At 37.2% G+C, this 16,353-nt stretch overlaps 1 protein-coding gene across 5 annotated transcripts in view; it reads right to left on the bottom strand.

Moving 5' to 3' along the window:
* The window catches only part of PHF3 (PHD finger protein 3), a 74,323-nt gene that overhangs the window by 22,675 nt on the left and 35,295 nt on the right, over positions 1-16,353 (bottom strand). For 2 of the 5 annotated variants that reach the window (XM_057738491.1, XM_057738492.1), the window contains 2 exons: positions 8,778-8,939; positions 3,037-4,789 (listed from right to left, as the gene is read on the bottom strand). In XM_057738491.1, coding sequence (XP_057594474.1) covers positions 3,037-4,789; positions 8,778-8,939 — 1,915 coding nt within the window. Of the gene's footprint in view, positions 1-766; positions 953-2,309; positions 4,790-8,777; positions 8,940-16,353 lie in introns of those variants that run through there. The other 3 variants (XM_057738496.1, XM_057738490.1, XM_057738493.1) reach the window with 3 other exon arrangements.

Below are 16,353 nucleotides of genomic sequence, written 5' to 3' on the forward strand. Positions count from 1 at the left end.
TCAGAAATATCTATGTTGTGTTCTACTGTCACATGCTCATTCATAAAATTTTAAATCCTACTATAATTTAAACCTAATTTTAAATGTAATATTAATTCTAATCTTTTTGGCACAAACCAAAATATATTCTTAGAAAACTCTCAAGTTGCTTCAACGTAAACCACAAAGGCAACATTGAGAACTCCTGTTCTTAAACAGTCATGTCACAAATTCACCAACAATGGAACTACTCCAAGTCGACCTTAAGTTCTGGTAAGTGGTTCCTAAGTAACAACTGAGACTGTGTAACTGTAAATGTACACATACTCGCTCTTCTCCAGGATCAAATGATTTTACTCCACCTAAACATTCAATCATTGCTTCTGTCACTGACAATCTAATCTACAGAGAAAAGTACTTCTCTATCAAACTCTCTAATTCCTGAGAAAAACCTGAATCACTTACACTAAGAGAAAATTTCCTTTTCAGAAAAAGGTTTCTTGTTTGACTATAAAGCTGTGACTCCATTATGCTAAGAATATTTTTGTTTGTTTCTAAATTTTATTCAATGAACTAATCTTCTACAACTGGGCAAGAAAGTGTAATACAAACTGAAGATACAAATATAATCTGGAGAGGTAGGGAAATACTAGAAACTACAGGGTAAGTATTATGAAAAGACTTAAGACTTCTTCCAAAATGCCAACTGGCTTATGTTTAAAAGAATTTCAAAGTTAACTTTTTTAAAAAGTACTAAATAGTCTGGTTTTTAAAATAGTGAATATACCTTAGCTATAAAGCTGAATCAGGAAAATAAATGGAAGCCAAAACAACAGCATGACGTGTGAATTGTGAGGCAGTCAGTGCCTTCTGTCTTTAGGATGCGTGCAGAAGTTGCTTATAGTCAAATAGCACAACTGGCCGTGCCATGAACATATCCGTATTTAAAAATATAATTTCCAACTGGAAGCACATACAGGAAGCTAACCTCTGTTGCAATACATGTAAAATGCGTAAGAGTTATAAAATAAACTTTACAGAAGGAAATTTGTCACAAGTGCTTAAAACAAACAAAAAAAAAGTCCTATTAACAAACAGCTTTCAATGAATATGGCCAGTGCATGGGATCAAAGAAACGGGTGAAAATTATTTCCACATGTCTTCCTAATAAATTCATATTCTTACACATGGATTAAACTAGGAAAATTACATGCTGCATGACAGGGCCATTTTTGAGGAACCTCAATGTGTGCAAGCAGAATGTATCAAAGAAGTAGTGAGTGCTACTTAATATGCAAAGAAAATCAATTACTTAGGCTTCTTTATTCACAAAGCTGAAGTAATGTGAAAAGTTGATCCCAAAACTGAGTTTCCAACATTATTATACAGTATTCATGTCAATTACATAGGGTAAACTCAAAATCCCTACACATCTAATATTCTAAGTCATTTTCCAGACTGGGGCAAAGAAACTCTAGATTTTACACCACAGGTCCAAAAGGCAGCCTTCGGTAAAAAACAATGGGACTTAACATTTCATTTCCATTTTAGGAAAATAACTGATGCTGGTGAAGCCTGGGCAAACTCCTGAGGACCAGCCATCATAACCAAAGTTTATCTCCAGAAAAGTTACATCACAACATGGCTTCCAACTCCAGGCCTCTAAAGCTTCACTTTAGAAACTCATTCAGTTTAAGGCTCCTACTTCATTACTCTGGCAACACGTCTCTATGATGATTTTTAGAAGATTCTGGCAAAGAAAAAAAGGGATAGCTTAAAAGAGCACTTACAAGGACCATCCAGCCCTTAATTCTCTTAGGCCCGCTCTAGAATATTTGAATAAGGTGTCTTAAACAAAAAAAGCATAAAGAGCACAAAAGTGAGGGCAATGTAGTGCTATACTCAAACAAATCACAAATTTTAAAAACTGGAATAATGCTGTGATAAAGTAACCACTGACACTAAAAATGGGCTGAATCACAAATGAAGAAACCCCTTGACATAAAAAGTTATTTTTTACAGACTAGCCCCAGCAACTCCCAACCACCACCCTCCACACCAAAATAATGTATTACATCGCATTGCACTAAACTGTCCCTCCCTAAAGTGTTTCATTTTCATGTAATCTCATTGTGCTGGGAAATCATTCTAACATTTACTTTCATGAGTAAAGATAATATTACAATGTGCAAGTTACAATGTTCTTTCATCATATCAACGTTGATAGAAGTTCCAACAGCAATCTCAACACTTGAACAGCATAATCTTGTAGCTGGAAACTCCACTTCATCTCTTGTTCTCTTTTTTTCTCAAAAAGCTAGCAAATAAAAAATACATGGGGGGGCGGGGAGGGTGGCAGTGTCATAAAACTCTAGAACACTGAATCCTAAGGAAAGAATGCCAATGGCAGTGCTATAAAATCACTTCCTAAAAGATGAGAATTCACAAGAAATCCAAATCACTAAAACATTCAAAAACAAAATACATGTTTCACTCCATTCCATGTTACATACAAAATTCCCCTGGGTAATCCAACAGTTGTTTTAGCTATCAAATTTCATTCTAAGGTCGAGTTTGATAATTATGAAGTAGTGGTATTAAATCATAGTTAAGTGGGCTTCATTTAAAAGCATAAATATATATAACGTATATATATAAAATATAATTTCCATTATGCCCTTCACACTTTATTACTAGTTCTTCTCAAACCAAACAAAATAATATATAACTTACAGACCAAAGCACTATAACAATTTTTTGATTTTTTTTTTAAGATGCAATGACTAAATTACACTCTCTAACTGGTTACAATGACAAAACATTTCTGTATGTACCAGCTTTTGGTCAGCCTAAGTGTTCTGAAGTGTTCTAGGATGGCATATTTGCAAATTCACTGGCTTCATCTATCATACATCCAGAGTTGATGAGGGGGTTTCAGTTTCTGCAAATGTCTTTTGTATGTTAAATAATCTTTCTACGAAAAATTCCCACACTAATCCCACCCTAAAAAAAGCAATTTCTCTTTAATATACATATCACATATATACACACACACACCTGTTGCCATGAGGTTTTTTGCAAAACCCACACTGCTTGCTGGGAGTCCAGACATATTTGCTTTCAAATGAAGAGCTATGATCTGAGCCTTCCCTTTTTACGGTAGCTATGTTGTCCGGAATGAACAATGGTGGCTCATCCAAGGAAAAACTTCTGCTGCTTCTCCTTTGGCGGGGTTGTAGGTTCTTCTCGGGTTTTTTTAATTTCAATTTATCCTCTTCCTTAAAATGTTCTACACCACCAGTATGCTCGAGCTCTTCCTTCACATGACTATTGGTTCTCGCTGCTGGGGCCAGCTGCGGGGGCTTATGGCACTGTTTCTGGCTAGAGTGCAACAGATGTCCAGTTTGTGCAGGATGATGAGGTTCTTTAGAGCAACCTGGGTGACCGTGAGGCTTATCACTCAAAGAATGAGCTAAGGGTTTGGAAATCTGTATGAAATTTTGATCCTGTGATGTCTTTTTGAATACAGAATGAGCTTGATTTTTCACAGATTTAACCCCAGAATTGCAACTCTGAATCTTTGAATCCTTATCAACTTGTTTTTTTCTCACTTTGACTGGCCTATGAAAATTCTGCTTGGATTCTGATTCATCTGCATTTCGCTTCACACTTTTGACATTAACTTTAGTTTTGTTATGCATTAATTCATGTTTTGCTGCAGCAACTTTTTTCTGAGTATCTGCGGTCATGGTTTGCTTAGAATGAATTACAGGTCTTGTATGTTTGGATTTTACGTTTTTGGACTCTAAGCAAGAAACACTACTTGACTGGCTGTCTCTGTCATCCTGAAGGTTTGCTGTTTCATGAGATTCCATTTTAATACTTTCAACAATATTCACCTGTTTTGAATTTTGGTCAGGTGCATCACAAATAGCATTTTCTAAAATATTACCTTCTGGTTCAAAAGCACTAGTGTTAACCACCGCTAAGTGTGACTTATTAAACCTGGGGCCCTGCACCTGCTTATCATCAGGCTCTGTGTCTTTACAATAAGCCATTTCTACTTCATCTCTTTGAAGGGAGTTCTTAGCTTTATCAGCAACTTCCATGCTATCTTTCAATTCCAAACTACATTCATTTACTTCATCCACAGAACCAGACAAACCGACAAGGTTCTTTTCTGTCTTTTCTGGGTTTGTACAAGCAGCATCACCAGAGAAATCAGCGGAAGATGCAGGTTCCTCCATGACGCTTTCATCTTCATGGGGTAGTTTTACTGTCTCTCTTGATTCTTGTTCAGCTTCTCCTTTTGCCTTCATTTCCTCAACGACAGTCCCATCCATTTTACTTGAAGTGGAATCATTCCGTTCATGTTCCTCTTCACTCGAAAACTTAAACAATGGGCTAACGGTCTTGGTTTTACATTCCATCAGCGTTTCCTTTTTCTTCTCTTCAATACTAACACAAGTCTCTGAAAGGAGTGGACAATTCAATGTACGAGACGGCACATTTGCTTCTCCCTGATTATTACACTTCTGCTCAGAATCTAATGCAGCTTCATCCTTCATTTCAAGACAGGACAAAACTGCTGCTTCGATCTGGCCACTGTGCCGGCTGCTCCTCCTGCTCTCTTTTTGGTGTTCGGGTTTCGGTGATGTAGCAACTTCTTCTTTAATCTGACACCTTTCTGGTTGTTTCACCCCTGCCTTAGGGGCAGACACAGTCTTCCCAGATGTCTTTTTTGTGCTATTTAAAGGTGCTGCATTTGAACGCTTGGCAATAGTGCTTTGTCGCAAACTTCTTACTTGTTCTATCACAGGGGAAAAAAATAAATAAAAATAACTTAGTTATTTTGCCATATGTTTTTACTTCAATGCAATTTAGAATATATCGCTTTTTTTTTACATAACTTCTTTATTCTGAGCTATAAAATTTATTTTCCCATTTCAATGAAAATGTAATAAACATCTACTCACGATGATGATCGTATTTTATATATGTTAAATTTTATACTTATCAAAGTTCTATCAATTCTGGGGCAGGACAAAACCTCTATAAAATTCAGACTGATATTATACTTTACAATAAGAAATATTTTCATCAAGTTTCTTTTCTATAAACATAAGCTGGGAGTAAAATCAATGAAGTTCCTTTATGTTACTATCCATCTTAAAGCAGGGTTGTCATACAGTTTTAAACATTAAATACCTCTAAATATATAAAACCCAATAAATTCAGGTGCCAATAAAATCTGAACTAAACCACCTATCACAAACAGGATCTGTGTGAGTTTCAAAGCACAGCCTAAGAAGAACGCTAATGCCTTTATGAATGTGCTTCCCTTACATCTTATAGCTCTTCCTTGAATAGCTTAAATATTCTAAGAGATGAAATAATACACTAGAGTACTAGACACAGATCAACAACAAAAAAAAGAAATTATAATTTAAAAGATTCAAACCAAGAAAACATATCATAAGGGAAAATGAGGAAAGTATGAAAATGATTTAATAAAGCTTCCCACTCTCAACAATGCTCCTAACAAAGAACCCACTAAACGGGATTCTCCTCCTTTCCCTACCTGGATACAGCCTCCAAGGCAAAGAGAAACACAAAGTGAAAAGAAACCAGAAAGAAAGAGAGCGAAATAATTCACTAAGAAAAAAAAAAAATAATAATACACTAAGTAGAAAAACAACCCACAAACTGAAATACAAAATAAGAAGTTATATCCAAGCCTATGCACATCCAATACCTCTGAATCAACTCTGCATGAAAACTGAACATCATCAATTTTTTTAAAAAAGTCTCCTTCCTGAGGGAATACGGGGATATGTGTATAAAAACAGATGACTGAACTTGGTGTACCCCCAAAAAAATTAAAAAAAAAAAAAAGTCTCCTTCCTTTTTAATGCAAAACCCTACTATGCACCAACATTTAGCACATTTTCCTAATCTATCATGTGTCACTGAACCTGAACTTTGAAACTCTTACAGAAGGTATCATACGTCCTCCTCATTTGTCTCTAACAGTCCTAGTTGATGCTTGTAGTGGTGACACTCAAAAGTGTCCACATTTGGACAATAAATTACATGGTCCTCCTAACTTAGAGACCCTGTCTCCTCCTCCAGAACTTGGTGCGATATTCGGTCATCAGGTAAGCACCCAGCAACCTCACATAATGACTTACTGGATTATGAACCACCCATGCTCAGATATGTAACATTTTTAAAAAACTAAAATTTTAACTGTTTGTTACCAATATTTAGATAATTTTTAAAGCTTTGAAGACAGCCTGTAATAATTTATAGCTCCACTGTATCTATCTGCCCTGAGATAAAATAAATGAAGAACTTTTAACACCCATTATCTAAGTGGTTGATAAATGAACAGCACATTCAACTGTGAAGGTATTCAAATAAAAAACTGTTTTCCAAAAGTAACTGATTAACTCACAAAAGATAAAGTGACTCTTTCTCTTCCAACTACAAACTGCCTTAGTTTGAAGCTGGGCTGTATAGGCCAAACATTATCATTATTTGTCTATAATGTTTCATCCTAATCTTTTCATTTCTCAAAGTCACAAATACATACCAAATAACTGATTTTTTAAAAAACTGAAGAAAAGATGATGAAGTAAATATACACAGCTGAGTTAATCCACTTCTCAAAACCCCACATTAAAGCTATACAAAAGCTATGAATCTAGAAGGAAAGAAAGAACAGGAGAAAGAGAAAACATGATTTTGGAAGCCAAACAAGAGATAATCAGGAAGAACCTAATGCAGGAGATCCAAAAACAGGTAAACACTCATCTGGCAGTGCTGGCAGAACCAACACCAGGAACCAGCACAGTTAACACCTCAAAAGGCTCAGGAACTGGGGACCGGATAATTCTAAAGTAGGGAGGAAGGTAGGCAGTTAAAATGAGGATGAGTTGAAAGCTGTTTAAAAAGCAGTTAGACCCCAAGCTCCCTCTCCTATACTCCATCCACTGGGCAAGCGCCCTTCCTGGGTCCTAATCCAAGACTGGAGGCTTATTCTTTGGGCAGTGTTTCTAGACTAAGGAACATCAGGCACAGGTAAGAGTGGCAGTAATGGACACTGAAATTTCAAAGATTATGTGAATTTGTATGTACTGAAAGCTGAGATGCCCCTGTCAGCTTGCCTCAAGGGCTCCCACGATATGCTTGCAATTTAATGAGCTAACTTCTAGCATCAGGGATTCCTCCAAAAATAACACAGCCAGATTACTATACAGTGATGCTCATAGCTGACAAAACATTAAGCACTGAGTAAATTATCAATGATCAGACACCTTTGGAAAGTCTCTTCACATGAAAGATAGAAGCAAAAAAAAAAAAAAAAAAAAAAAAAGAAGAGATTTTTAAAATTTTAAAATACTGTAAGTACCTTATGAAAGACAATATAAGATACTACATGCATGAAACAAGACCAGAATGCTACAAAAAGGACTATTCCCAAAACAAAAAAAGAACATTTCAGAATTTGATGAAAAAGCTGAAGGATAAACGTGAGAAAATTTCAGCAAGGAGCAGAAGAAGACAGAGGTGGAATGAAAAAAATGGAAGAGCCAGTCCCTGCTACCTAATATTGAATGCCAGGAGTTTCAGAAAGCAAGAGTTGAGAAAATAGAGAGGAAAATAATCAATGAAATAATTCAACAGATTTCTTCAGAATTGAAAATGGAGCATAACTTTCTGAGGAGAAACAATTACCAACCTTGAATTCTTGGGTTCAATCAGACCATGATTCCAATGTGAGAAAAGATTCAATACATCTGCAAACATTCAAGGCTTAAAAAAATATAACATCCATATTCCTTTTTCTCATAAAACTACTAGAAGAGGTGTGTCACCAAAATGAAGGCGCTAAATCAAAGAAGAGCAAATATGAACTACAATGCAGACCAGAGTCCTCAGAAGAACAGTGAAGGGTTCTCTGGGCAATAGCCACGCAGCTGCTTCTGCAGGGCTCACACAGCAGCGCACACGGACGGAAGCAGAGCAGAAGGCCCCCAGACACACTGCCCCTGTGAGATGAAAATGACAGGATACCTGACATGCACAAGTATCTTCAGGAAAGATTCAGACAACTGGCAGAGTAGCTGGGGTATAATTACTGACATGTACACTGAAAACCGTGTGTGCAAATACATAAAAAACTATAAGCAAATGAAAACTAAAATCCACTATTAAATCAGAAAGACAAGAAGTTGTACAGGAAAAGTGACTAGTTTATTAAACGGACCATCACTAACAGCATGTTGAGTCACAATAACATTAGTAGTTACTACTGATCTTACAAAACTATACATCAGAAAGATGAGAAAACACACTGTTGTGTGATGGGGGAACAAGAGGAGAAAAGAACGCTAAATTCACCATCCAGAATGGGAAATCAATAAATACATATGTCAGAATAATCAAGAAGCAACAACAGACATGTGTTACAAACATGGAAGTACATACCAAAAAATTAATAAAAACAGATGAAAGAGGTAATAATAGTTTCCTCTGAGACAACAGAAATAAGGAGTAGGACGGCAAGTATTGGAAACTCATACAACTAGTTAACTGTGTAAATCACATAAATGTGTAATTTCAGTAAAAACTTTTAAAAATCATACCAACGAATCAATACAATCTCAAAATTGATTATCAAAATGCTAAGATTAGCAAACACCAAGAAAATACTACACAGCTCAGCAAGTTTACAACCTATCATATCTGTCCCTACACTTGATTTTCTAGCTAGTCCTCTTTGGAAGGATTACCTTGTGCCATTAAACGAGGTGATTTTCTTGGTGATCTCACTGAATTTTCTTCTACTTTGTCCCTCAAATTCCTGTTAGGTAAAATCAGTTCTTCTTCATCAATGGTATCATTGCCACTTTCTTTAACAACTCCTTCATCCATAATATCGTCAAGACCAACAACTAGGAAAAAAAAAATAATTTTTTTTTAAATATTGGTGATGTTAAGTGTTTAAAGGCAGTACAGAAAACACTGTGAGACAGTTTAGTGCAATACCCAGTAGTCCTGAAAATCTACGTCTATTCCTAAAATGAGATAATGCCACTACCAAGCTACCAACTCAGTTTTACAAACTTCTACCTTGTGAGGCACTAGTCAAAGAGTAGTTGTAATTCTTGATTTCACCTCCACTATCACTCACTCTCACTTATCATTCACTGCACCTTTGTCAACATCATAAGCAGCTATACCAGGAGTACTTAATTATCCCAATTTTGGTTAAAGTAGTACAAAAAAAGAGTAAATACCCTGAAAAGCTTTTGATTCTAGGTTCATGCTAGGACCAAAAGATTCTAGTTCTAACCGTAATCTATCCCTTCAAAACTTTACGCTACATGTGTGAGAGAAAGTAATGGAGATATTACTTGAGTTGTAGCAAGCGCACACACACACGAAAATGAAAAACATAATGTAACTTTCCCCTCCCCCCAAATGCTAGGGAAAACAGCAGGTGTTTAATATAACTATATAATTAAATTACCTTCCCCTAGTCAATAGAAAGAAAGGGTCATTCATTTAATGGAAGGGGGGGCATGGAAAAGGATTGGGGACACTATTTATATTATCAACAGGTTTACTTCTAACAAATGTCACTTAACTAGCTGACATACAGCAATTCTAAATGTGCAGTTGTATGAAATCTTGTAGAAAGAATGTGATTATTTAGATCATATGGCCTGGTTTGAAGTCTCTGCTAAAATACTTAAATAAAACCTGACCAAGTCCCTTAACCTCTCTAGTTTCTTTATCTCTAAAATGAGAATAACAATACCTGTCCTACCTACCTCACAGGGCTGTTGTGAGGATCAAGTGAGATGATGTATGAGAACTCACTTTGTAAGCTTTAGAGCACTACACAAATGTTAGTTATTATCTTCATCCTAGGGGTTAGAAGGAACCTCAAGCAGTTATCTAGTCCTCATCTTTGTATCCAAGTAGAACTTCATTTAAGAGTTCAACAAGATAGTGGTCTATCCTAAAATTTAAAGAGAACAAAATTCTTTATAAATATACTTTCAAATGGTACAATCTTTTTGAAGAGCAATTTGACAACAAACAGAATCATGAAACTGCTTATGTACTTTGACCAATATATTATAAAGTAGAGAAGAGAGAATAAATTATGAAAAAAAATGCTGGCTGGATAACAGTGTGATCCTTGTTAGAAACAGACAAATGAAATGTTGTATTTAGACAAACAAAAAAAAATAGATGAGCAGGAAATAGATGAAAATTATAACAAGTTATTCTATAAAAGATAAGAATATACTTTTTTCCTATTTTGCACATTTCCTGCTATATGCATGGATTACTCTCAAAAGCAGAGCCCATGCTTTTAATCACTACGCTATACGCACTAAAAGCTTAGAGAAGAATATATCTTAGGAAAATTCATCGGGACTCATTTAAGATATAATTAGGGAAAACAGGCGAGGAGTTCAGTTAGAAGGCTACTCCACCATAATGGAATACTTATGTTGCCACACATTCACACACATTCTAAGAATTTTTAAAATCAGATTAATAGTTCCACCATGTTCATTTTAAAAAGCAAAAGTTAGGCATTATACGCATGACAAGTGTGCAGAGACAGAAATGGATGGGGGAGGCACTGCAGTGTTATCAGTGACTATCACTGTTACACTGCCTCCGTGTTTTCCACATTTTCTACAATAAACATGCGTTTTGTATTATAATCAGGAGAGAAAGTAATAATTCAAAAAATAGTCCAGGAGAAAGCAATTAAAATCTGATTAACAGTGTTCGCTGGCAGAGAGTGAAATGTGTGTTATGAATTTTAGGGCTATACTGCAAAGCAGAATCAACAGAATTTAGCAAAGCCAAATCCAAAGGTCAATTACTAGATTTTATCTTATGGTATTTCCTGGCAGCAGCTGACATAGCTCAATCCTCTTCCCCTCCGTGAATCCCTTCTCCTCACTTAACTTCTGAACATCACACACTCCTCCCTCACTAGCTACTTCTTCTCAATACCCTTTACAGAGCTCTTCTTAGAGACGTCCCACACCGAGGACTTGAGGGTTCAGTCCTCCCACCTCTCCTTTATCCCCACTCACTCCTCCCTAAATGATCTCATTCAGTCCATCTATATTCACATGACTCCCAAAGTTATTTCCCCCAGCCCCAAGTTCATATTCAACCTCTGGAAGAGTGTAATTTGACACGTCCACTAGGTTGTCTAACAGGTACCTCGAGCTTAACATATAGAAAATAAACACTGATTCCACCCATTCCCCCTTCAGTGAAATTGTCCTCCTAAGATAGTCCCAAGAGATGGAACCTCCATTCACTCAGCTGCTCAACCCTAAAGCTCTAGAACTATCCCCAGCTCCTCTCTCCTCATATCCCACATCCAAGTGGTCAGCTCAACAAAACATATCACCACTGATCACCTCCAAAGCGCACATTCTACTCCACATTACCATCATCTCCCATTAAGACTGTACTGTAGGGACTTCCCTGGTGGTGCAGTGTTTACGAATCCACCTGCCAATGAAGGGGACACAGGTTCAATCCCTGGTCCGGGAAGATCCACATACCACGGAGCCTGTGCGCCAAAACTACTAAGCCTGCACGGCACAACTACTGAGCCCATGTGCTGCAACTACTGAAGCCCATGCGCCTAGAGCCTGTGCTCCTCAACAAGAGAAGCCACCGCAATGAGAAGCCTGTGCACTGCAATGAAGAGTAGCCCCCGCTCACCTCAACTAGAGAAAGCCTGTGTGCAGCAACGAAGACTCAACACAGCCAAATAAATTTAAAAACAAGATAGGCTGTACTGTAAGACTCCTAGTGTCCCGGGTTCCCCTATGGCCACCTCCTACACACACACACAAACACAGACACACACACATGCACTCCACAGTCATAACTACATTTTAGATTCTTTCAAAGTAAAAAGTTGTATTACGTTACCATTCTTCTGTCAAGACCCTCCAAACCCCTACCAACAAACTGAGATGCATGTTCAAAATCCTAGGCAGAGCCCCCAGGATCCTAAGAAGGGCTTCCCTCACCAACTTCCCTGACTTCTCTTCTACCACTGACTCACTGTGCTCCAGTCACACGGGTCTCTCCAGAACAAGGGGAAGCAAAAGGCCATCTCAGGGTCGTTTCACTTGATCGTCCTCTGCTTGGAATGCACTCCTCCCAGACAGCCACAGGGCTCACTCTCCTGCTTTGTTCAGATTTCACTTAAAATCCACCATTTCACAGAACTAACCATTCCTGTGGATCTTATCCAAAACAGTACATTCTCCCACTGCTGCCTCCTGACCCTTAGCATATTTTATCCTTTAAAATGTGTTTCATTACCCAATGAAACATCAAATTTGCCACTAGAATGTAATCTGTACAATCCAGGGACTTTGTCTCTTACTTGCCGCTGAAACTCCAGAACCTAGTCATAACCTGGTATACAGTGGCTACTCCAGAGACATCTGCTGAATAAAAGAATTAGGGGAAAGAAAGGACCAGGAAAATTTAAACTCTGATGACTGAGAGAGAAGTTAGAAAGAACAAATTTGAAAGTAAGGTAATGACAATTTTTTGAATATGTTAGTGACATGAAGAAAAAAAAGAGCAGGCAAGAGAAGCATCAGGGTAGCACACCATCTCAAAAGAAGGGTAAGGAGAACTTCAGGAATCAGGAAGGTTAACCACTACAGAGAGAGAACAAAGGAAGGAGAAAAAGCCACTAATTTGACACACAGAAGCAAAGGACCAGATGCCAAGAGGTTAAAAAGTGACTAAGTAGAGATGACAACAGCAGTTTCTCTTTCATTTATTTTTAAGACACTTAATGGTAAAAGAAAATGGGGACACTTGACTGAAGGGAGTTAAAGTGACGAGAAAGATGGCTTTTCTGTGTAAGTAAAAGAAATGGGGAGGGGTGGGGGCAGGAGATGAGGCAGGGAGAGTCCCCTTTACAAAGAGGGAGTGAGGGAAGGAGAAGGGCAAGAACTGGCAAAGAGGCAAGAGGAGAGTTGGAAGGGGAGGAGGGGGAATAGCAAGAGATCTGAGCACCTTCCGCAGCTGGAAATAACTCTGGAAGCTGAGTGATGCCTGAGGCCCTGGCATCTTAAAATCTTTTAAGTCAACAACCTACCATTAAATTACCTGAGACTGCATTTGAGATGCTTCTCAGAAGACTTCCAAGAATGCAAGCTCTTTTGTACTCCTGCTGCTCCTGGCAATATGTTTCCTTCGTCTCAAAAAGTCACCTTGACATTATATCAAGCTCTACATTGTCTGCGACATTTCCATTTTCTTCTCAAGCAGAAGTAGGCCCCCAACAACCAAAGCACCTACTTAACCTCTCTGTGCCTCAGATTCTTCTATAAAATTGAGACCATCCTAGCAATGAGAAGCGCCATGATGACTAAATTCTATGGGTAAAGGGCTTGGAATACAACCTGGCACTTAGAAATTGCTGATTTTTGTTCACAGTCTCCCCATCATGGACCTCAACATCAAAATTTATGTACTCTTTTTCCTTACTTTTTTCCCTCAACTCCCTCCAGAACAAATCAACCGTTAAAAAAAATACCTGAAATTTCTTTCTTCCAATCCATTTATCTGATTAAATTAATTCAGACTACAGAATGAATAATCTCTGGCAAAACCCTCCCAGTTAGGTATTTATGTTTTAAAGCATTCAATCCAACAGCTGCCACCAAGAAAATGAACAGAAAGAAGTGAAGGAGAATCTGTGTTCTTTTCAAAATACTCTCAGGGACCTCCCACATCTGCCCCTCCCACTGCCACAGGCAAACTAGCATTCAGTATTTGATATCCAATTTTTAAAAAGCGCCCAGTCCTACTCAATACATCCACTAGGGATGTATTGGGGAATTTGGTTTTTTTTTTAAAAAAAAAAAGCAATGGCCTGAATTCTGTAGGAGAGCAATGCAATATGTAGGAAAACAATATGCTTTTACTCCCTCTCACATTTCAAAATTAGGCGTCATTCTCATTTTGAAATGCTGGCATAAAATCTTTAAAATCAAACTCTCCGTGAGCCTGAATTTATATCACATTAAAATTCCTCCCATCCTCATCTGCAAATGGCCCTCCTTAAATCTGCTGAGTCAGGCCTACGTGAAGTCCTCCTGACACTAACACTACTTTATTCAAATCCAACTATTTAATTCAAATCTGTCTTCTTGAAAGGAGAAGGTAAAAGAGAATAAAACCTAACTATTTGAAGTTAAACTTACTGAACTGCTCAAAACTGTTTAAATCACTTTATACCATACAAAGGAGAACCACAGTACAGCAGGGACTCTTCTCATCTGACCTGTCGTAACTCAGGCTGGCAAAGCAAAGGCCAAACTCCACTGCTTCTAGGACACTTATCTCCTCTATTATGAAACCTGGCACTAAATATCGGACTTGAGAAAAAAACTAAAAAGCATGATCTCTGCAGTATCACGACAATAAAGGTTAGGTATCCATAGGGCTTGTCACCTGAAGTAGAATAAGAAATTACACAAATACATCCTCATAACACCGCAGAAGACCACCACCATAAAGCCTTTCCTTTATGGACAGATGATTCAGACATTCCTTCCCAAAAGAGGCCATGTCAGGATACACACCATCAAGTTATGCGTTATACACAGTTAGTTATTTGGGAGTGAATTCATCATTTTAGATATTAGTATGTTTCTAATCTGAAAAATACAAATAATGTTACTATCTTTTTTCCCGCTTGAATTTCTTCTTTGCAATAAACTTTAAAATACAGGTTTACTGAATCAAAGAAGGCAAATGTATATATTTTACCATTTTTAATCTCATCACATGGCTTTTGATAAAGAGTATAAACCATTTACAGTGCAAAAAGGTTCATATTAAGTCTCAGTTAAGAACTTACCAAGCACTGAGTTTCAGATTTTTAAAAGAAACACAGTTACTAAGAAGCTTGAGGTATATACTCCCTTTCTGTATTTCTTTAGCTTTGCCTGCTCTCCCACTCAGGTCTTAATGTGTTTTTCTCTCAACAATTTGTATGAACTCTTTATGTAAAATCTGTGTTACCTACTTGATGCAAGTATTTTCCTTAGCTTACCTTATTTGAGTATTGCCTGGTGTCAATCTAACAATTTTTTTCCAGAATGCTGTGTTCAGTTACTCCAACACTATTAAATTATCCATCCTTTCTGCTGAAATTTAACACATTCTGAAGTCTTATATTTAAACATGCACAAATATTTCAACTTCTGTCAAACTCAATTCATACTTTGGAAAAACTGATTAGTATCAATATTTCACAGAAAGGGGGTTTCTAGCAAACAAATCTAAAAGAAAGACACTGGGTTAAACGAAGTTAAAACACTTTCTTCGCTGCAGATCTTCAGAGCCTTCGATATACTAAATAAAGGCATTTTATGAGGGAAAGAACTGCAGATGGTGAAACTGTTTCCCAAGCTTTATATTCTCACACACACACACCAATAAAACATACACCAAAATGCTAATGATGGTTATTTCAGAAAGGATTTTTCCTCTTCTTCTTATTCACACTTTCTAATCTATCTCACACTGAAAATATTTTGTCAAAAACAAATTTCCCCACAAAATGTGTAATACATGCATGAATGCCTAGAAAAAGAAGCTGGAAAGATTTTTTACACAGAGAGAAGTAGTATCATTGGTGCTGCTTTTTAAAGCTATACATGCACATGGCTTTACAGAGCTGTGTCTAGTTCTACAAAGTCTATTAAGAAAAGCACAAATGTTCAGCACCCCTTCCCCTCCACTTCCCCCACTGAACAACCTCAATTACTTTACTGGGAAAATGCGATATTAGCACCCTCCATTGAAAGGCTGCTGTGAAAACTGAATAAACTACTGTTGCAAACAATAAGGTGGTAGCCATTATTAAATCCTGGCAGCTTTTTTCAGACAATTTTCCATAGCCCTAAGTGGCCTTCATCTGACCCCTTCCCAACTATCAAAATAATTTCTCTTATTGCCAACATGATTCTATCAGGTTATTACAAAAGTGAGATTCCCTAAATTTTTAACATTTTAATTCCACCCTAAAATACCATAAATCATGTACCTTTAAGGTTATTCCTTCAAAAATATTTACTGAGCACCTACTATGTGTCACACACACTGGCCTAGATTATTTCAGATACCAATGATACAGAATTCTCAAGATAAATAACCTGGTTTCTTCACCGAAAAAAAAAAAGTGTATATATATATATAGAGAGAGAGAGAGAGAGAGAGAGAGAGGGAGACAGAGAGAGAGAGTGAGTGTGTCGGGGGTGGCATTTACGTAGA

The sequence above is a fragment of the Hippopotamus amphibius genome, chromosome 6, assembly GCF_030028045.1.
Source record: "Hippopotamus amphibius kiboko isolate mHipAmp2 chromosome 6, mHipAmp2.hap2, whole genome shotgun sequence".
Classification (NCBI taxonomy): Eukaryota; Metazoa; Chordata; class Mammalia; order Artiodactyla; family Hippopotamidae; genus Hippopotamus; species Hippopotamus amphibius.